This window comes from Thermobia domestica, chromosome 2, assembly GCF_964235325.1.
Source record: "Thermobia domestica chromosome 2, izTheDome1.hap1.1, whole genome shotgun sequence".
NCBI lineage: Eukaryota > Metazoa > Arthropoda > Insecta > Zygentoma > Lepismatidae > Thermobia > Thermobia domestica.
In genome coordinates, this window is record NC_137455.1 from 28,969,939 (window position 1) to 28,992,871 (window position 22,933).

The 22,933-nt window shown below is 36.9% G+C and overlaps 1 protein-coding gene across 1 annotated transcript in view; it reads right to left on the reverse strand.

Moving 5' to 3' along the window:
* LOC145671304 (dipeptidase 1-like) overlaps positions 1 to 22,933 on the reverse strand; it is a 418,780-nt gene that overhangs the window by 11,728 nt on the left and 384,119 nt on the right. Inside the window, exon 10 of the mRNA XM_081740278.1 lies at positions 15,418 to 15,493. Within this exon, the coding sequence (XP_081596404.1) occupies positions 15,418 to 15,493 (76 nt within the window). The remainder of the gene's footprint in view (positions 1 to 15,417; positions 15,494 to 22,933) is intronic.

The window sequence follows — 22,933 nt, forward strand, 5'->3', positions numbered from 1 at the left end:
CCACCACAAAAACTCACTTGGCCGGGAATCTAACCAAGGGCCCCACGGAAAACATTTCGTCTTCAGATTTCCTAGCACAATTGTAATTTGTGATTGACTTTAAAGCAAATTGTAGAACTAATAGAATCTCGCCAAGAAATACAAAACGAAAGCTGTATATATCTGTACAAGCTGTATATGTAACGATGGTTATCAACACATAAACAGTAGCCTATAAGTACTCAATTGTTACTGGTATCTAAATAATTAGATGTATCTATTTAAATATTCTTCGACAAATGTTTACGTCTCTCTGAAACTATTATGTAGCTACAAACTTTAGATGATTAGCATATTCAATAAATGCTCAGTTAAACTCATAATCTTAAAGTTATTTTTAACGAAACATGCTTGTTCAAACTATAACAGAAACTCAACATTAAATCAATCATTAAAATAAAAAGATAACCAACATCTAGTGTGTGAGTGATTTGCTGAAATTTCCGTCTTGTACTTCCCAACATATTTCTTATATTAAACTACTCGTTTTCTATTTTCTCTAAAAAGAGAAAAGAGATTTTGGGGAAGAAACGTGAGCATAAAATGAAATCATTTCAATGGAGTTCATGTGCGGACATAATTTCTTTATGTGGGATCTTCGCTCATGTCTTTAGTTTCTTCCTTATCTTCTCTCTCTCTCTGCTCATAATAGATTTAGTGACTTGAAGACGTCCTACGTTCAGCAGACAATTACGGTTGATGATTGGAGCAATTGCTCTGTCCGTGCTAGTTTCTACTTCCAGCTGTCGTGTGGAACGCCTTCCTTCAGCTGCGTGATTGCGTGCCGAGGTTTCTCGTTGAGTTAGTGAAGAAGATCGTGTGGCATTTACTGCCTTAAATTACGTTATTGTTGTGTATAAACTATTGTATAACAAATTCCTAGTGCGTCTTAACTAGAGGGGTACCAGAACCCTTAAGAATAAATGTTCGGGCAATCTCTTACAACTTCAGGCTGAAACTGTGTTCGTTTCAGGAGTAAGAAATTAAGGCTCCCTGCATCATAATATCCTGTTAACGCCAATGGTAACAGATCTTAAAAAGCCAAGCCATATCAATCGGTTTGAAGCATTTACAGATTTAGGGTGATGTGTGACCAGTATATCGACTTCCTTCTATATTTATGCTTTATAGACCGGAGTTCGAATCTTTTGTCTTTCAGGTAGCTCCCAATTGTCTTCACGACACTCAATGAACGCCAAAATTCCAACATTATTTGCTGAGAACAGTCACTCATCTTTCCTCTGCCCAGATCCAACACTGCTAGTCTTGCTCATCTCCACGCTAATTTAATAGTATTCCCATTTTCAAATTACTCATGAAAATGATTACATTGGCAGTTTAATTAGCACAGAATGTTCGGTGTTAGAGTAACTTCACTCATGTCCAAAACTTAAAAGGACATGCTAATTTCGAAAATTAAGCGTTATGTCGTAATTATCATGTGAAGCGCAGACATCAGGCTGAAACGTCTGGTTACTATGACATAAGTACCAGTTTATTTGGCAATACACGTGGTTTCCAATAGTGGGATAATCTGCATGCTGTGCATATCGAGCACAAAAGGTACACTAATGCTAGGTTTTTTCCGCTGCCTGTGGGTTCCACTATCACTTCAAACTGTTTACCGGATATATTGTATTGGCGATGTTTGGCAATATTAGGATGTGGATGTATTGGCGATATTGAGTGGCACTTTTTACCGAAAGAAGTAGCTGAAGTGCTAGAGCGTTGGCTTCGCATTCGGGAGGTCATTGGTTCGACTCTCGCTGACAAACATCCTGACTGGGGTTTTCCTGGGTTTTCCTCAGTACTACCAGGCAAATGTCGAGATGGTGCCTACTAAACAGGCCTTGACCGATACCTTCCCAAATCCTTTTCATTGTTATTATTGTTGTTAGACATTCAGTATAAAATGGCCACTGACGTGTATCTTGTGACTGTCAAATAAACAAATAAATAAATACATTTGAAATTGCTAGCCGTCATAGATTTGGCCAGGTTATGCGAAAATTTTCAGTCATGTTTGATATAGATATATGGTAAATATTGTGATATCTCAATGAAACTAGGTTTGTTTATAGGTGATATAGTTTGGCCAAATTTAAAGTTGGTGGTCATTATAGTGTCGGCGGTGACCAGGTTACACGAAAATTTTAAGCGATTTTTGATATATATATATATATATATATATATATATATATATATATATATATATATATATATATATATATATATATATATATATGGAAACTATTGTGATATCTCAATGAAATTGGTGGATATATTAGCGATATTGAACTATATATTTTAGCTTAAATTGTGGTTAGTGACCATTATAGTTTCGGCAGGGCCAAGTTACACCAAAATTTTAAATCTTTTTTGATATAGATATATGGTAAATATTTTGTTATCTCAATGAAACTTGGTGGATGTGTTAGTAATATTGAATGAAATATTTTGGAAAAATTTGAAGTTGGCGATGTTTATAGTTTCGGCGGTGACTAAATTAAACCAACATTTTAAATGATTTCAGACATGGATATATGGTAAATATTGTGATATCTCAACAAAACTTGATGCATGTATGGGTATTTTCAAATTATATATTTTCTCCAAATTTGAAGTTTGCGGCCATTATAGTTTCGGCGGTGGCCAAATTTCACCTACCAAAGTTATAAGTGATTTTTGATATAGATATGTGGTAAATACCTCAATGAAACGTCGTGGATATATTGGTGAAAACACGTGATATATTTTCCTCAAACTTGAATTGGTGACCGTTATAGTTTCGGCGGTAGCAAAGAAAATGTTCTGCTGATTAAATTAGACAGTCCCCTGATACACTTTGTGTAGGACTTACATATTAAGTAACTGACATCTTTTGCTTGGATTGCTAAATGAAATAAAGAATTACAAAGAAGATAAAACAGACAAGAAAGATGAAAGGTAAAAAATTATGAGATAGATGCGATTTGCTTTAGTAAGGTGCTCATTGATCTTTTTCGTAATCAGTGATTTTAGGGTTGATTTAGTTTTCTCTCACACAATGGTTGGAAGTTGGAAATTTCAACGGATGTGTGTTTGTGGGGAGAAAAACGACCCAAAGCGTGCCACATGATTCCTTCCTATAAAAAAATTGCACCTCAATCAAGGATTTCAAGATAGCGGCTATGAAGAAAATTAAATAAATTTTTTGAGTTTTACGTCCCACGCTTATGCCGGTTAGGCTAAAGGAGACGGTGATGATGAGAGGTGAATAAAATGGTGAAATGAAGAAAGCGGGAAGAAACGGGAGAACCCCGAGAAAACCCACGCACATGGTGTTTGACCCACACACAGTTCACTTGGGGGGAGCAGGGTTTGAAGCCGGGACCACAAACACCAGAGGTGAACGCTCTACCACTTTCTTATTTTTTTTAAAAAAAATAAAGGTTCCTGACTTATTTTTTACCACAACCACTTTTCAGGACTACTAGACACGACAGGGACTCGAACACAGAAACATCGAGGACAGTTAAAATTCCACCCTTGCTACTACAGAGGGACTCGAACCCGAAATGGGCTTCACCTCACGATCATCAGCCTAACGCCTCAGACCGCTCGGTTACCCCCATCGGCTAAACCACTGAGCTACAGCGGCCTAGATGAACGCCATGATAGTATTATACTGTAATAGATGCAGTTCTACCTTCAGTAACCCTATTCGAGATATGTGTCACTCCGTTTAGCCATTCTAAACTTACAAGGCACCTTTACCTCACAACCGTAAATGCATTGAATACTTCAGGTCACTTGGGGCACCATTTAATATTATTCGACTGAACTAATTTTTCTCATAGGTTATTTTGGTATGATATGGAAATATCTTAGGAAGTAAGACTGAAAATATTTTGGAAATCATAAAATAAGGACAAGCCTAATATGTTACAAAAACATTTATACAATATTTATTTTTGGAATATATTGTGTAATGATTTGTTTATCTTTAAAAGTTGATAAAATTATTCTTCATTGTGTTCGCACAATCAGTTTGTGGGCTGGGGAACACGGTGGCTCAGTGGTAGAGAACTTGTCTCTGGTACGTGGATTCCCTGGTTCGATCCCCGGACAAGTAAGTCTGTGGAGGACAACACTGTGCCCATGGATTCTCTCGGTTACTTTCACTTTTTCATTCTACCATCATTTCCTTAATCATTCACTTGCTTTAATTATCGTCTCCTTTAGCCTCAAAGAGTATAATCGTGGAACGTTAAACTCAAACCGCCTTATGCAGAGTCGTTTGGAAGTTTGATTAGCTTCATACTAAAACACTGACTACTGCAGGAGACTTATGTTACTCGAACTCTTTAGTATGGCACTAATAGCGCTTCAAAACGATTCTGCATTAGGCCCAAAGATTTCATTTCATTGTTATTTCAATCTATAGATCCTTATACTATAATTCACGTAACATTAAAACTGTGTTACTGATCTAAGGTCTGAGTGAACTAGCGTTGCAAACGAAGCGATAATGATCACGTTTCTCGTTACGTCTCAATTTTAAAATGGTTCTTCTTGACTCGTTTCTGATAAGAATCAAGACGGGACATGGGCAACACCATCTTATACTGAGAGGGATTTGAAGCAGGAGCGTCATTTCAGACTTCGCTTGAGGGGGGCAAAAGCACCACAGACATAAGACTTTCCGGTTTTGTACTAGTAAGTCTATATTAGTAGACAATCGATTTAAGTATATGTATTCCTCAAACTCTTTTTTTTTTGGGGGGGGGGCAATTGCTCCCTCTTGCCCTCCCTAAATGACGCCCCTGATTTGAAGCAACGATATACATATAATTTGATTGCATACCTAAAATCATAGATAGCTCAAATATGTTAGCTGGTGGTTGCAAAATACGAACGAATCGTGTCATTTCATACATGCTTCTAAATGCATTGAAGCAACAGAACACGAAATTCTATATACACGTGTCAAACAACATAGCCACTGGAATCTTATGCTGCCTGTCTCTAATTATCTTCAAAATGCAACACCGTTGTCATGGTGATACTGTGTTTGGTAACACACATACTTCCCCTAACGGTATGTGTGAAACTGTCGCTGTGAGGTGAGAAATTTGAGATGGATGAGGCAAGGAAAACCAAACTTCTGACAACAGCTGCTCAACATGTTAAAAAAAAAAAAAAAAAAAAAAAAAAAAAAACAGTTGATAATGAAGGGTCAGCAAATGACACATCTTCATACCACTACCTTCATTCTACATTTTGCAATTATGTCTAAATGTTTGCAACTGTGTTCTGCGTTGCGTTTTCATATACGTTGATGTACTTAATACCATTGATATTACCAAAATTAGGATATTTACGTGCAGTTTCATAAGAGAAAAAGTTAGGGCACCGTGATTTGAAAATCAGCGGGGGAAAAGATTTTGGTATAAATAGAACATCACTCGCGCTTAGCAGAAGATTCATAAGTCCTCCCAGAAAATTTTGAAAGTTGGGCCTCTTGAAAGTATCATTTTAGATAGTTTTGAATGAAAATTAATTTTTTGGCATTGTTTCCTCTTTTGCCCCTTTTTCTCTTAAAGATTGTGTACTGTTCCAAAGTGACATAGATTTATTAATGATGTAATTATTTGTAAATAATCTTGGGCAATGTTACATTATTAATTTTGAAGTTAATTGTAAATTTAATTTATTTAAAAGATCTTTGACTCTAATCGGAATCGTTCTTTTAATCCAAGGATCTTATAAAATAGAGGATCTGCCCTTACAACAAAATCTTGAAGCCATACGTCACAGTTTCGCCACCCCTACTCTTGCCCACTTCGCGCCAATAGGATCGCAATGTTTTGAGCCAACAATCATGGCTGAAACGAAAGTAGCAAATCAGACGATGGCAGAAACGAGAATAGTCTATCAGGCGTGCCGATGCTCTGTTGTTTTTATGGCTTCATCGATTTAATAGGATGAAGATACATATGGGCAGATCCTCTATTTATAACATCCTTGTTATAATCTATAAATTATCTCTAGTTTTCATCTTTGCTAAGCTTAAGTTTTGGACGAAAACATTTTTTGCCAAGCATATTGTAATATAGAGACTTTGTCTACATATATTTTTGTTTTTGTAGTTCGGTGAAGTCTGCAAAACAAGCGAGCATCTCTAAACCCGATTAGTCTCTCTCTTTTCCGCCATTAATGTTCTCTCAAAATATTTAGTTCCCCTTATGTGAACATGCAGTGTTTATAGCGTTTATTTGTTTATTTACGTCTTTGCTTTAACGTTTAAAATGGTTATATATACAACTTGCAGGATAGGTTCATTACATTTAGTGAGGGTAGCACCTACTCTGGCTCAGTCTCACATCCTTCAATCAAGATCGCATGGCTCGCACCTACTCCGGCTCGGTCTCACATCCTTCAATCAAGATCGCATTCGCTAACTCGCACGAATCTCGTGCTTCTTTCAGGCAGGGCGCGATGTGTCAGTGGTAGAGCGTTCACCTCCGGTGCTTGGAGTCCCTGGTTTGATACAGTGTGGACATTGTGGTTAACAAACACCGTGCTCGTGGGTTTTCTCGGGAATCTCCCGTTTCCTCCCACTTTCTTCATTCCACCATTTCATTCATCTCTCATCATCACCGTCTCCTTTAGCCTAACCAGCATAATCGTGGGACGTAAAACTTACATATCTCATTTCTCTTGCATTCATTCGCTTACTTGGTTTCGGGCCTACTACAGTTAGTAAGGTTCGAGCTCACTGAAGTGAGTCGGGTTTGTACTTATTTGTGCTCGGGTTCACTACCTTCATTGGGGCTCAAGCTTTCTCTTCTTGTTGAAGCTCGCGTTTATGCGGCACAGACTCAGAACCTTCAATGATGCTCGCGTTCATTACCCTCTTTCGGGCAAGCGCTTACTTGGCCTTAGGCTCTCATTCCTCGATTTAACTAGTGCTTATTCGTGTGGGCTCACTTTCCTCAACTGGGCTCGAGTTTTTGTATTCATGTGGACTCGGGTACAATAACCTCAGAAGGGTTTGCACTTAAAGTGACAGGTTTGGGCTCACATCTTTCAATGATACTAGCACTTACTCGGTTCTTGATCTCATATCCTTCAATGAGGTCGCGCTTGCGAATCTCTTTCAGGTACTTACCTACTTGGGCTCGAGCTCACTACAATTACTAGGACTCGGGCTCACTAATCCCAGTTGGGCTTCTGCCCATTTGGGACCGGCCTCACTTCCTTCAACTGGTCTCGGGTTCACAACTGTCAATGATGCTTAATTTCAATGGGGCTTCACTGATGTCAGTAGAGGTTGTACTCATTCAGGTTCATGTTCATTATCTTCAGTTGGATTCGCTCTCAGTATTCTCATTGAGACACTTCTAAATTAAGGCTCGGTCTTGCACCCATCAATGACGTTTCTACTCACTAGTCTCTTGGAGCTCGTGCTCACTTATTTCGTTCGAACAAATGCTCACTTGGACTCGGGATTACTACCTCACAGTGGGGCTAGCGTTTGTCTTTAAACTCAGTACCCTCGGTGGGGTTCGGGTTCACTTTCAATCTCGCTCATTAATTCAATTTGTTAACGGGATCGCTAACCTCAAAATTAGGCTCTGGTATTTGCTCATTTTTCAAAAATGGACTCGTGCTCCCTACTTTCGGTGAAGTTTCCACTGGTTTGGGCTCACCCTCAACCTCGTTCTTGCTTTTGGTCCTTAATCTTGAATGAATCTCGAGTTCATTACTTTCATTGAGGCTTGGACTTACTTGGAATCGTGTTCCCTAATATACTTTGTTCTTGTGCTCACGTAGGCTCCGTCTCTGGCCCCCTAATCTAACTCTTTGGCTCACTTGAACTTTCGCTCATTAATTGCGTTCCGGCTTGGACTTTTTCCTTTCAATTGTAGAGTGGGACTCGCGCTCACTCGGGCTCGAGCTTACTAACCTCAATTGGCTTGGTGATCAAGCTCACTTCCGATTGTTTGCTTAACATTAAAGAGAAAGCTCGTAAGATATTATAATTTTTAGTTTTAACTTTGATTATAACTTGAGGCGACAAAGATCACGGTGAAGGCGTGGCAAACCTGTGACGTATCGTATGCTTCATGATTTTGCAGCAAAGACACATAATCTATTTTATAACATAATTAGATTTTGCAAATGTTAATTAAGTGAATGATAAAAGAAATATCTGATTTTTAGTTTCTTCTTCACCTTCGTGTTTTTTTTCTAACTTTTAGTACATCAAATCTGTATATATGATACGATATGTATTTATATATGATAAATCAAATATTTTCTTAATAACATGATGTAACTGGTTTGGTTGCCAAATCGTAAAACTTCTGTTTAATTGTTCTATCTTGTTGATTTTGTTTACGTAGAGTGTGGGAGTGCCCATAATGTACAATACAAGTAAATTGCTTCATATTGTACCCGAGTTTTCTGATAGGATAACTGGTAGCAATACTTCAATTGTTTGTGAAAGTTTTAGTTAATTGATACAGAATTGCCTGCTGTGTAATTATATTTAATGCTTTAGGTTAATGAATGGAATTCTATGGTTTACAAAACCAAATTGTAATATTGTTTACTGTTGAGATGTGAATAAGCTTCAGGCTGTACTTGAATAATATTAAGCGGAAATTCTGTTATTTAATTGATGGATAATTGTATGTACACATTGCTTTGTATTGATCTGTAGTACTTCAATGTTGGCTTTCTGCTTAAATAAATTTGATGACCGTATGTAGATGTTCTAATACACTATATTTGTTTGGATTGGCTTGGTCTATGTAATTACCTATCTTGTTGGATCTTGGAATATGTCAGTTCTAACCTACTGCTTGCTTCCTTGCATGCAACAAATGCTTACTGTTTTAAGAATACCTCTAGTACATAGTACCTAACCTCTTTCCTGAAGGTCTGATATCGTTTGGTTACCCGAACTTGAAGATTCTGGTTTAGGTTAGGTGGTGTTTTATTACTCCGTAGAACTTTTACTTCGACCATTAAGATATGGAGATTGAGTCAAATTAACTTAATGGTGCTAATTATTATCTGTTTGAAGAGTTTTAGAGACCAAGTTATCGCAGATAAACAGTAGGAGATGTAGCAGGAAACTGTATAGTTGGATAAGTAGTATCGAGTTCTAGCCATTCACGGAGTTTATCAAGCTGACCTTGGAGAATCCTTTAAGGTAAACATGTTCTAACATCGTCCATTCATCAAGATGGAGAAAACTGGAGATGAAGCATTGGAAGTAGAAAATTTGTACTTTTGAATGAGACTATGGCAACGTAACCAGGCAGATTTGAGTTTCCAACCATGTAAGATATACAAAGTGTGAAAAGTTTTAGGGTAAAAGACTACGGAAAAAACCATCATTTGAATTTCTGTTTAAAATATCATCAACGTTCTCACAATCAATTTTTCCTTTAAGATCTCTCGTTTTCACTGCGGTATTTTGCACGACTTTTACCAAACCTTCAAATTATAACTGCATCAAACAATTTCGGGGTTTTATATGTTTTCATCCCTAGTAAATTCTACCCAAAATTTAAACTCCAATCCTCGCTCTATGAAAATATCGGGTTCTACTGTAAATTAAGAACCTAATATAATCTAAGAATGTCAATTCTTTTTTGTTTAATTTCTACTTTGATCTTGTTCCCCTTTTTCTTTTCTTCTCTATTTTACTTCTCTTCTCTCTGTTTTGTAGAAGTTCCCAGCATCCCACAGAAAAATTCTGGAAGATTTTCAAGCACGGAGCAGCCCCGAGTCGGCGCCTCTGTTTTTTTCTCTCTTTCTCAGTTCTTTTAACAAGTGCTCTTTTCTCTATTGAAAATAATATGAACATCGCTTAATATTAAGCATCTAAAATTTGTTAAGTATAAGCGTATTCCTATTTGGATGTACAAACTCTTTGTAGCTTCCTTGCATATCCATATAGGCCAGTGGCCAAACTTCGTTCTCTCTCGGAATAGAACTTTGTAGATATAAAGTTTTCAACAGACTGATTCTTTTAAAAACAAACTTCTATAGTTACTTGGCAAACCCATTTATCTGTTGTCTAGTGGAAGTAGATATCTTTCTGTCGTTTTGTTTAAATGGTATTTTTCTAAGTTTCTAATGACAACTGCCACATAAAATTGTCATTGTATATATAGTATATCAATATTGCAATGCAACTCGTGAATATTCTGTGGCTGAAGAAGTTGGCGTGCCTTGAAAACCGGAAATGTATTGTTTGAATCCAGAAAAAAAGCATATTAAGAGTAAACTATCTAATTTTGTGCAAATACGCATATAGGAAACAACACATTTAATCCTCGATAACCAAAAATTTGGAATAACATTTTAAAAAGTAGTAGTAAAAGCTCAGAAAATGAAACTAAAAATAGATTAAGTAAATAAAAGAATAAAGGGCGCAAAGGGGGGAAAGACAGTGTTCGACTATTTCTGCACCTAACTGAAAGCGACGTTTGACACATTCACTATTTTCAAAGAGTACTCTAAGTAAATAAAGAGAAAACTTAAATGCCTTAACTCTAATCAAAATTAAATATAGTTATGGTTGGTAATGACATATCCTGGTAAATAAAAGAGACACCAGATGACCTTAAAATGACACCACGTGCGGAGGTAGTAAGATGAAAAATATAATCTTAAATTGTATTATTTGATCCATACAGTGACGTATTTAAGGGGGAGCTTCCGGGCTTAAGCTCCCCGAAATTTTATTTACTATATTAAAGTAAATGAAATATCTTGCAGAATTTTTACATTTCCAGGAATAAAGTTAACAAAACTCACCCTCCGAACCAAATCATAAATACGCCACTGGATTATATTACAGAGAGAAGTAGCTGAGTCGAGCGGAAAACGAATGAGAGTGTGATGGGAGAAAAAAGAACAATTTTAGATATCGTTAAGAAGAGGAAGAGGAAGTAGTTGGGATATTGGCTAAGGAGAAACTGTAACACGAAAGACGTGCTAGAGGGCATGGTGGCAGGAAAGAGACGGAGGGGGAAAGGTAAGGAGCAATTAATGGACGATATCAAACAGAAAATTCGTACGGGAAGAAGAAGAGGTTAACGGAAGGCCGTGGAGAATGAAAGCATTTCAACTGCGGCAAGTGAAGTGCCATAATGGTAGAATGTCTATGATGATTATGAACTACACTTACAACTAGTACAAATAATATAATGTGTAATTCTGTTATCAACGTTTCGCTATAACGGAATGATTTAGACGGAATAACAACATCAATTTCGTACACAGATAGTTCTTCACAAGCTGCAATCACGCACAAATTCCTTTTGAATTTTTTTTTTCGATTCAAAACTTGGAGGATCAGGTTAGAGGTGGCGGGTGAAAATGTATGTGTGGAAGGAGAGTTCTAATATCCGGATTGATGTATAATAGTAGTTATGGATTGGATTCTAGCGTCCCTTCAAGGAAGAAGGCTATATGAGAAGTGGACAAGAGGTTAACGGGAAATTCAAACTGTATGAGCTTCCGACGGGACGCTAACCATATTCCCATGAGATAGCTCCCGATGGATATTAGTGTGAAAACCATAGTTTTCAGGGTCTCTGAGATGAATAATAACACTCACGTCGCCGTTCACGTCCAATTTTAGCACTCATCGTCATCTAAGGTTTGGGTGAAAAATAACACGTCTAAAATGATAATGTGTATGTCCAATTCATAGTTTCCGGGATCGCTAAGCAATTTGGTGACGGTCCTGGTGACATTTAAGCCGAAGTTTAAGCAAGAAGATACATGTCGGTTGGTCCAGGAATTAACAGGGTCATAGTTTCGAGGTCGCTGGGATGAATACTACTGTAGCACTCTCGACATCGATGAAGTGTCACTTTAGAAGCCATCGTCATTCTGGATGAGGGGGGATTAGGAAGAGTGAAAACTAACATCGTCGCTGAGCTTCGAAGAACCGCTATGTGACATTTTTGTCGAAAATGAATTTTGCCGTGCAAATAAATCTGAAAGCTGTCAGACAAAGTCCTTTATAATGTGACAAGTGAACAATGAAAAATTATAGACTGAAATTATGTCTTAAGATTCTCATCACGTACCTATTGATTAATGTATAGAAATCCTCTATGTCCTTATAGAAACCCTCTAGTAGCGTATCGTGGCGCAGAAGGTGCTACGTAAACACAAAAATAGTAATATAATATTGTTGAAGCAAGCTACAATAATGTCCAGTGCATAATATAAGCAGAACCAATTTTGTTATATTTTTCAAATTTTTCCATGTATATTTGGCAAAATTTTAAAAGTTCGGAATGTTTTTTGCTTCTCCTGAAAAGTTGTGGTTTTAGCACATAGCGATTCTTCGAGGCGCAGCGGCGATATCTAAAATTACTAACATTAGTGTCGAATCCATACTTTTCGGGTTCACTGAAATGGATAATTACACCCGCGACGCCGTTCAAGTCCTAACTTTAGTTGCCATCGTCATCATTGGGGGAGTGAGGTGGATGAAAAAGAAAATAAAATCCGAAATCATCGCCGGTATTAGTATCGAATCACCAACCTGATTGGTGGCAGTCGTTGTTCATATGCACCCCCACCTTTAGGCAAATACGGACATATCAGTTCGAATTGACAGTGATAATGTCGAAGAGGTTGCTCTTCGTAATTTTTTTCTTTAAAATATGATATATTACAGAATCATTATGCCCTACTTGTGAATAATTAAATCAGACAAGACACTTCTTTAAAACGCTTCCAATAAATAAAACGAAAATTAGGTGTATGTATATTTTCATTACCTATCGGCTTAAGTGAAATAAGTCCAATTCGTTGATGAGAAAATGCCTTGTGGTTTTGTTTGTCTACCTAATGATGTTAATTCAAAGTCAGTTCTGGGAATGCAGGACACGATTCTCATTGGGGAATCTAATAATAATCACAATCTATGATATTTCTTCAAGATCTTGGCATTCTTGTTTACTAGGATTGTTGGTTATCCTTTAATAAAATTGATGAACTAAGGCATGTGGATTAATGGCAGCCCCTAAAACGTTTTTCAGAAGCTGATAATCTCTCTCTTTCACATACGCACACACACAGACACACACACTCAAGCAAATCAAAAGCACGATCTAGAGAACCAGGACAATAAAATGGAACTGGCGTGGAGGCTTTATTTAATTTTCACAAAGATCATACATCTATATTCAAGTAAATTCCTCTCTATAATAAACTTTAGAATATTAAAAAATTCTACTGCAAACTCTTATTCAAAATAAAGTTGACCCCTCGCTCTTTCAATCGTAGAAAAGAGACTTCAAATGTACCTAATTTCTCTTGAAATTATTTATTATTTCAGTTTACAGATGCAAATACAATATTGATTGATTCCCTGGAATTTAATGTCCCTTTTCAATATCGAAGCTGATAAATAGAGACGATGGGGGTATGAAGAGTCGTTCTGACGAGTGATTAGTGTCATACTAAATTGTTCTACTAACATATGTTTCCCGCAGTAGTCATGCTTTTAGTATAACGCTAAACATACGTCAAAACGACTCTGCATAAGGCGGTTATTGTTTAAAATGAAATCCGAACGACTACTTGCATTTGTATATGAGTCCAGCATCATAACCGAGAATCGATCCAAGGACGTAAAACTCTCAAACTCAAAGAATCGAACCAACAGCTACTACGCTACGAAAGGGTATATATGTATAATTTTTTTACAAGGTGACAAGGTTTGTTCGAACAAGACTCTACATTATAGAAATGCATATAACTAGTCACCTTCAATAGATAATTGGTTTGCACTCAAAACTCCCTTAGTTATTGTGATACGAACCAAGTACTACTCACGCTAGATCGTAAATGCTTTCACAATTTTGTCAGAATTCTTGCTTTAAGTCTGTAGTCCAAACTATAATATCTTTCTCGTAAGGTTTCCATTAACCAATATCGGTGTATTTTTAAAAGCACAAAAATACCCTTGGTGTGGATAAATTATCCGAGGACAAATGTTTATAAGATTTACTATTTTACATAGAAAATGCCATAAGTATCTAAGGAAATAATTTATAACGCGATATATCACCAACAAAATTAATAGTTTAGAAAGAGCATAATATAAGCGTAATATTCCATAAGGGAAGAAATTGCACATAACGAACTCCACATATACACTTTCTAGGATGTTTCAAAGTTACATTTAGCGTAAGCAGCACCCTCATCAGTCCCTTTGTCAACCTAACCCTGAGTCCTAGTCTATTGCCTTTACCCGCTGCTACTTCCTCAGGCGCCACAGTATGAATTACCTCGTGCAGACATGTAAAGTGAAAACTGAAAGTCGCCAATGGAATGAAAGTTTTTTTAATGCCTTAAGAACTTTAAGAGTTACTTTGATGCACAAACATACAGTAGCAATGCACAATTTAGGTTCAGGCATGAAAATGATATCACTCATAGGCTATATCATGTCTAAACATAAGTGGGTCTGTAATCTGACATAGAAACCCAGACATGTCCTGCACTGACTGCAATGGATTAAAGTCTTCAAGACGAATGCAATAATACACAATATAATGTTTTATGCCTAAAACAACGTGCATCTTAATCCGGATATGTCCGGAGGTAACTGCAATGGAATCAAGACGAATGAAATGTTATATATATCACCTATCTTTGATAACATTCTCACACCGAAACCCAAAATCTGCACTTCTACCCAGAACAGGAAAAGTTACTATAGCCATGACTTATTTTTACACTGAGAAAAATCCGTTCTCCGGACAGCGGTATATTGTACAAATATAGAGTATCCTTTTACTTACTATAGAAATCAGTACCAAGCATACGTTATCCGTATGCTACATAAACACTGCTCTTAGATGTTACATCATGCAGTTGTAGGATTTCTGACATCTAACAGTTTTTCGTATATCACATGCATATACTTATGTTACCTTCGTCAGCTATATGTTATATACGTCCATTTCTATATGAGATTCTGACCGCCTACATTGTTTCATACGGAAAGTACGTATAGATGGAACACTTATACAGAAAGTATTATAAAACATGCGTTTTCAGTTATACGTCTGCTGTACGTTAAGCCTAAAAGTGCAGGAATTACGCATGTCTTTTTAAGTACGCCACCTACATTTTTTCTAGGTGTATGCTCCTCTGTTCTTAATCTGCACATTTGGGGAGCTAGGTGTTGTTCTTAATATATCAATAGAACAACTCTTAGTTGAAAAAAGTATCATATCTAGAGTTATTATATCGTGGCCCCCAGATTCTTATTCTACACAGTGTCCCTATCTTATAAATAACACAGTAAAATATTAATTATATTCTGATTAATTTACTTACAGGTTGATACCGTCATATCCTGCTCCAATCCCGACGTGATCTATCCCTGCTACATCCCTAATATGATTGATGTGAGCTGTTAAGAAAAGAGAAAAAGACATGAATTGAAAAAAATAAGCTTTTACGTATATTTTCTGTTCATGAAAAGAAACAAATCATCCAAATTCTAATACATAGTAATGTTTTAAAAATCGAGTTCAAACGGTTTTAAGATTTAAAAAAATGAAAATCTTAATGTAAGCTGCGACAAATAAGTGGCAGCAGCTAGAGAAATATAAAGTAGTGGTAGTTCTTACAGAAATAGGCAGAAAGAGAGGGAGAGAGAGAAAAAAGAACGGAATCTTAAAAAAAAAATGCTCTATGTTGCGAAGAGGTCTACTTCGAAGATGATAAATGACTTCTGAAGTAAAAGGAAGGTCGTTAAATTTAGCTAATGGAAGTCTAGTTTCATTGATTTCCAATAGATATGAATTACCACTAATGAAAATTTGAAACCATATTTTAAATTATTTATTCACGTTATTAGTGTATAACTCACTTATTACAATATTGATACAAGAGGATGAGTATTTGTGGTTTAAGTTTAATAGATTACATAAATATTTCTTCAAACTCATTATATGTACCATTATAGTCTTTTTCTTGATATTTCTTTGAATAAAAGAATATTAATGAGTGATCAAAAAGTCACTCAGCCTATGGTGTTAATATTTAAGGCTTTTCCCCTTTGTTAGAAATGACAAAGCAGCGTCGGATATACCCCGGAGCCAGGAGGTTAGCCCCCTAGTTTTTTTAGTGACAAAAATAATTTAAGCTGTGATTTATATATTTTTGAAAGTCTATAGTAAACTTGCGATATACCTATCATAATATGGGCTCTGGCCACTCCTTCCCACAGTTTTTACCTTATAGATCCCTCATTATGACAGAGGTGATAATTTGACAAGGAACTGACAGTACAATACCACAGGAATACGGTGATTACACTAAAGCATTATCATACCAGAATGTAGATTCAAATTTAGAGCCCGTTTCAGCAGAGAGGCTGTATGAAACTTCGACCTACAGCTTAACGTAGAACCACATGAGGTCCATCGGGAATTGAATTTGCGTTCTCCGCGTCCATGAAGCGTACACTAACCACGTGGCCACAAGGAACTTCCATTTGTTCCGGAAGAGAGGGAAGAGCGAAACACAATTGAACAGCACAGAAATTTCACGAGAGACGGAGTCTTTCGTAGTTACGTACAGCGACAGTAGCCAGCAACACTATCGAAACCTCGTACGTAGTCAATATTCATATTCTCTACAGGGTCGTAACTTGTGTGGGGTAGGGGGCAACTGCCTCGCCTCAGAGAACATCGCCGCCGTTTCAAGGGGGCACTTTGGGACAATTTTTTTTTATTCCATATACGATACAAACATAAAATTATAAATGAAGCATCAAACAGATTCATTACATTACATAAACAAAACAGCACATAAAAGGTAAATAAAATAAAACAGTCGTGGGCCCATTTTAGTAAAAAAATGTCTACTATTAGAGGCCCAAGGAATACTATTTATTCGTATGGGTTTGAGACGTTAGTATTGTCCCATTAACTAATTTTCCATGTATAAAACGGGCCCACGGGAGGGAACACAGACTCCGGGGGCCCACAAAGAATAAGAGAAAGATGAAAAGAAGGAACCTATTTTCGAATTTTGAGAGGAGCCCAAAAAATTTTCTAGGGGACCCAAATATTAATGCTTGCCCCCCTCCCTAGAAAAAAATCTAAGTTACGTTGCTGATCTCTCATATATTGACATACAGGAAATACGGTTACACGTGCCACATTTTGGGAACGGAGTTATAAGGGAACTACACCTGAGTAGGAGGTAAATTTGTTTATATACATTACTGGTAGCTAATCATTGGTCTATCTTACGATTATGCTGAAACCTGATTACGTATTTCTGTTTGCCAGTAACATTCAAAATTTTCCAAAGCTATGTGATGGGGCATATTTGAACAATCCTGGGAGGGGCACATTTGAAGATGATAAAACTATACAGTATTGATCCTCGAATCCGAACACAATAATTCGGACAAGTTGGAATAGGAAAGAAAAACCCAAGCAAATGTTACGTCGGGACACAAACGCTGTTTTGTATTCGAACATCCAATACGTATTTCGTTTTTGCGTACGTTTCCCCTTCGCGCCCATGCAGTGTGTCGTTTATTTTATTTCCGAAGCTGGAGTAAAAATATTTTGTATGCTGTTTTTTGCAGCTAACCCAATGCCTTTCATATCTGTTGTGCTATTTTGTTGTATAGTGTATTAGCTATGTGCATGACATTTCATTTTTATTCATGTATTGGTATTATTTGCTAATATTTTACATTAGAATCTAGCAAGGGCGCCGATTTCTCTGTAAATTTGGGGGGAGAGGGCATTCAGATGCAGAAAGCATATATGAGGATTTTAAGACAAATTGTATTCAAATTATGTCAAATATTGTAAATTTACAAATACCCCCTCGGCTTCCCCAGGATCAGCGCTCTTGGAATCTTGTATATTTACTGTTAAAATCATTGGAGTTCGTGGGTGATAGAAACGAATTAATCCAGTTTCTATGATTTTAAACGGAAAATCTTGTCTTGAAATTCAAACATTTGCAACTTGAACAGAGTTCTTGTGCGGTTTATATTGGTATTCCAAGGTATCACTGTGTTTATCTGCAAGAATATCAAAGGAACAAAAAATGGGAGCAGTAAAAAACTATCAATGAGGGCACACTATACAAGTATAATCTAAGACACGCAACGTTTTATAATCATACTAGTCTTTGGTTAGCTCGGGGCTCCGTACCCAGACCCTGCTCGGCCTCGTATTTATTATCTATCGGTCTTCGCATCAACAGTGAATTTCGTAAACTTGCTCTTCATATTTTCTGAATCTTCCCTTCCGGGGATTCGCCCCCCACACATTGTCTTTGCTTGGCCTACGGCCTTGCACCTCTTGAACCAACAATTCTATCGTTTCTTCTCCTATTTTAACTATCTAAAATATAAGATTTTGTATCCCAAGAAAACGCCCATTTAAATAGCATGGGAATTCCCTCATACCCCTTTAGACTCCTAAAAAATTTAAAATTTTCCCTTTTGGTAATTTTCCTGTCGGTTAGTCCTCAAAGGCTACAATCATACCAAATTTCATCATTCTAATCCTGCCGGAAGTGCTTAAACATTTTCGGGTCTAGAAGACGCCCCATACAAATAACATGGGAAAGATTTTTCAGTTCCCCATAAAACCACTTTACGGATGAAAATTTTTATTTCTGATGATTCACTTAGGTAACGCAAACGAAAACGTACAAGCATCCCAAATTTCAAGTTTTTATTCCAATTCTAAACAGCTAAAACATGAGATTATAGGTCCAACAAACGGCCCATTTAAATAACATAAGGAAATTCTTCATCCCCTCTTTAGACCCTCTAAAAATTAAAAATATTCACTTTTGGCAATTTTTCTGTGGGTTAATTTCGGAAAGCTACAAGCATGCCAAATTTAAATATTGTAGCAATACAAGAGCTGCTCAATAATTTATGTCAGCTCATGTAGTTTTATATATAGTTAGGATTACATACATACAAAAAGTTAAAAAGGGCGAGTCACCAAGGTTTACAAGAAGAGTGGAAGTCGGTGTTAGTAGTCTATGTGACCAAATCTTCAAATTGAAGTATGGGTAGATTTATGTTCTGTTATATAAAATCGTACACAATTATGCAAAGAAACTGAATTGCTTGTGTGTACAAAACATGTGATGTAAACAAAACTAAAAGGATATTCTCACGTTACGAAAAAAAGAGAACCGACCGTAAGAGACACTGCATTTAAGATGGCCAATGTGCAAGGAGTTTTCGAAAATTGTGAGAAGACCCTTCATTTTAATCTGGAAATTTTACTTCTGATAGAATTTACAATGTTGCCGATGTCGACGTTGCGACAGTAGTGTAGTTCCCAAAAATCGTTGATCGAAACTTAATGCACGAAAAGTTGGACAAAGCAGACTTTGCTGAAAGAGCTACTATGGGTAAGAAGCTCTTTGATATAACCTAGGAAAGAGACAGGGGATGATAATAAAGATGCCCTTTTCGTTTTATTTTGTTCGAAAATTAAATCTATAATTAAATACCAATAGGTTACTTAGTAAAAAAATGGAAGTACGTCGAAACCAGGACAAGTGGAAATTTATATTTACAGAAAAAGCAAACTTGAAACAGGTAGAATGACGTAATTCAATTTTCATCCTACCCGAACCTAATAGTGTACTTGGAACAACCTAAACAGCAGCGGTTAAATAATTCAATTTTGACTTTAATTCTTTAAAAAAAGAAATAAAATGTAAAGGATCGAACACAACCAACAGTCAAATTTATCGGTTTAATATGCTTATGTGTCCATAAAATGTCGGCTGTTTAAACGAGCTCCGTAGGGTAGATAGATAAAAACATGCGCAATTGTTTAGTTCATTAGGGTCTCGCAGGTGTGACTTCTAGTATTGTAACGTTAGTAAGTATGTACATAACTACTTCTGCCCATTACTCCATTTGATAACCCCTGAATCGAAGCTAGTTCCTAAATTCTTTTTGCAGAATAAATAGCTAGAGCTACTTTCTCGCTTCCGAGTTCGTTAACTGAGTCAATTCATTAACATCTTAACGAGTAACGGTGACCGATGACATATGTTCATCCGTTAGTTCACACTATACGTTTTGAACCAAAGTGATTTTTTTTTTATTCTGCTTCTTGCAATAGAGAAGTAGCGTAAGGATAGGCACATGACGAAGATACCTCGAACGAGGTCGAGGTTTAAGTCGCGGTCTCTACCTCGATTTCTAGGTCGCGATGGATGAAGGGCACACAGTGAGGAGGTCGCAGGCTTGCTGTTAAGTTCTCAGTTTAAGGAGACACGTTGCTGTGGCGCATGTGAAGTTATCCGTCAGTGCATAAAAATCCCTGCAAAACCACATTTTGAAATTGAAAGGAGCAAACAGTTTATAAATAGTGATGGACAGGAGACGAGATATGAGAAATGCCAAAGTATCGTCTCTTGTTTCGCAAAAGTATTTGAGTCTCACCTCTTGATTCATCTCTATCAATATTTTAAATAAAAAACTTTTACCTTTTATTCAATTTTCCGTGAAGAAATGCCCTCTTTCAGCCCTCAGGCGAGGAATCGTTTCCCAGTAAAATTTAATAAATAAATAAACAAATCAGGTATGTCTTCGGGTTTCGAGGTGGAGGGGGAATTAACTGCAGCAAATGAAGTTTCGGCATTGCAATTCCATTATTCGACGTTTCGTCCCTATGGATACGTACCTGTCTTTACAGGTATTTGTTTACCTTATATCAATAACACATTTAGAAGAAACTGTTTTCATTAATCTCGGAATTTGGGAGGGGGCGTGCAGTTTTTAAGCATAGTTATGTTAACAGTATCTATGCTTAGATATGTTAACAATTCTACAATTTACGAACTTCAGTTCGAAAGCGCTCTCGCTGTGACCGCCATTGCCTTATATAGCTATTAATAATAATAAGCTATAGTATAATTCTCAAAAAAAAAAACTTATCTGACATTCCCATTTCAGTTGCTATTTTCTTCCATTCTCTATTTAAAACGTGCCTATTATGGTATTGTTTGTTTTTCAATTCATTTTTGCTGGACATTCATCATTACTTCTATTATGTCTTACTTAATCAAATATAACAGTGCAGCAAAACCTCTCGAGCATAGACATACACAATTCTCCGCAGACGAAATTCTAAACAAAGACTTCATTTCGTGCAGCGCTTCAGGGAGAGCCAATGAGTACACTATCCACAGCGATGCTTCCGCTGAACATCAATGTAAAAACAAACTCAGTTGTTCATCATTGCGACCACTAATTCACCCTTGCGGTCAACCTCTAGGTCGCGATGTAGCGTAATCTTCGGCATGCGCTTAGCCATTTGAATCAATGTGTTTGTGCCGCGACTTAAACCTCGACCTCGATCGCGAGGTATCTTCGGCATGTCCCTACCCTGATTATCTCGGGTGTGTTCGTTATTGGACTCAGTTCGTTATCTGCTTCACGGGTAACGGCAACTTTAACTGTACTATCCATATTCCATTTTCTACTAGAGACAAAGGTAATAGAAATTACAAATCTCTCCGATAGATGGCAACAAACTTCATTTGAAACTTGTAGAGGGTGACTGTTTTTATTCTGCCAGAGTTTGTCTTTTATACAATGTTCATAGTTTGAGGGAAATTTCCCTAATCTAGGGAAATTTCGAGGTTAATTTAACAAAAAGAGAAAAGAGTGGAGTTGATTGCAGTTTAGCGTCCCGTTCAGCAGTGAGGGTATATGAGACGTGCACCTACTGAGTAACTTGGAATTCGAACCACATGAGCTCCCGCCGGGAATCGAACCGGGTCTCCCACGGTCGTACGCTAACCACTTAAGAAAGAGAAAAGGAAAATTTTTCAATGAAACGTGAAAATCCAGGGAAATTCTCGCGCTGACTAATTGGCCAATATAAAAGGTTAAATTTTTCTTTGTTCTTCAGAAATAAACCAACATAATAACAATAGATTGTGTGTGTATGTTCAAAGTAGCATAATTTTACCCGTTGTTGACTGGGTGTATTTTTTTGTGGAAATAATGTAGGTCTAACGGTAGCTCAGTGGTAGAGCGGCTATCTCTAGTGTGTGGGGTCCATGGTTCAATCCCCGGCCGAGTAAATTTGAGGTGGCCAACGTGGTGTCCATGGGTTTTCTCGGGGTACTCCTGTTTCCTACTACATTATGATTCTACCAGTTGATCCATCATCATTCACTTGCTTTCTCATCGTCTTTCTTAACTTAACTGGCATAATCGTGCGACATTAACTGAAAAGATCATTTTTGCAACAAAAAAAAAATAAGCAAAAAGTAAACACAACAGAAGCATAAAACAAATAAATAAAACAAACATGGTTGGTCCTTCCTTTGTCATAAGAATTGGACACTCAACAAACTAGAAAAAATTTGATAAGAGAAGGGAAAATTTTGTGTCACTTGAGGGAAATTTTCTTAAGAAAACCTACAAACACTGCTTTTATGTCCAGTCAACTGGAATTTTTGTCTCTTAAAATTCCAGTTGACTGGACATACGTCCCTAGTAGCAGTTAGTAGTAGTAGAAGTTAAGCTAGGATCCAAACCACATGAGTTACTCCCGAAAATCCAACCGAGGTCTCCAGTGCCGATGGCACGTATGCTAATCATCCAACCAGGAAGCCACATTTCTAGTTGCCCAACACAATTCATCTAATTGTCTGTTAAGGGAAACTAATGTACTATGGTGAATACTGACATTTGGCTGTAGGAGGTGTAACATTCACCTCTTTAAAATACATTTGCGCATTTGCTTGGAGCCTCTCAACAAATGCATTATTGTAAAATTGAGAAAAGAACGTAATATTATTGAAAGTTTGTAACAGCGAC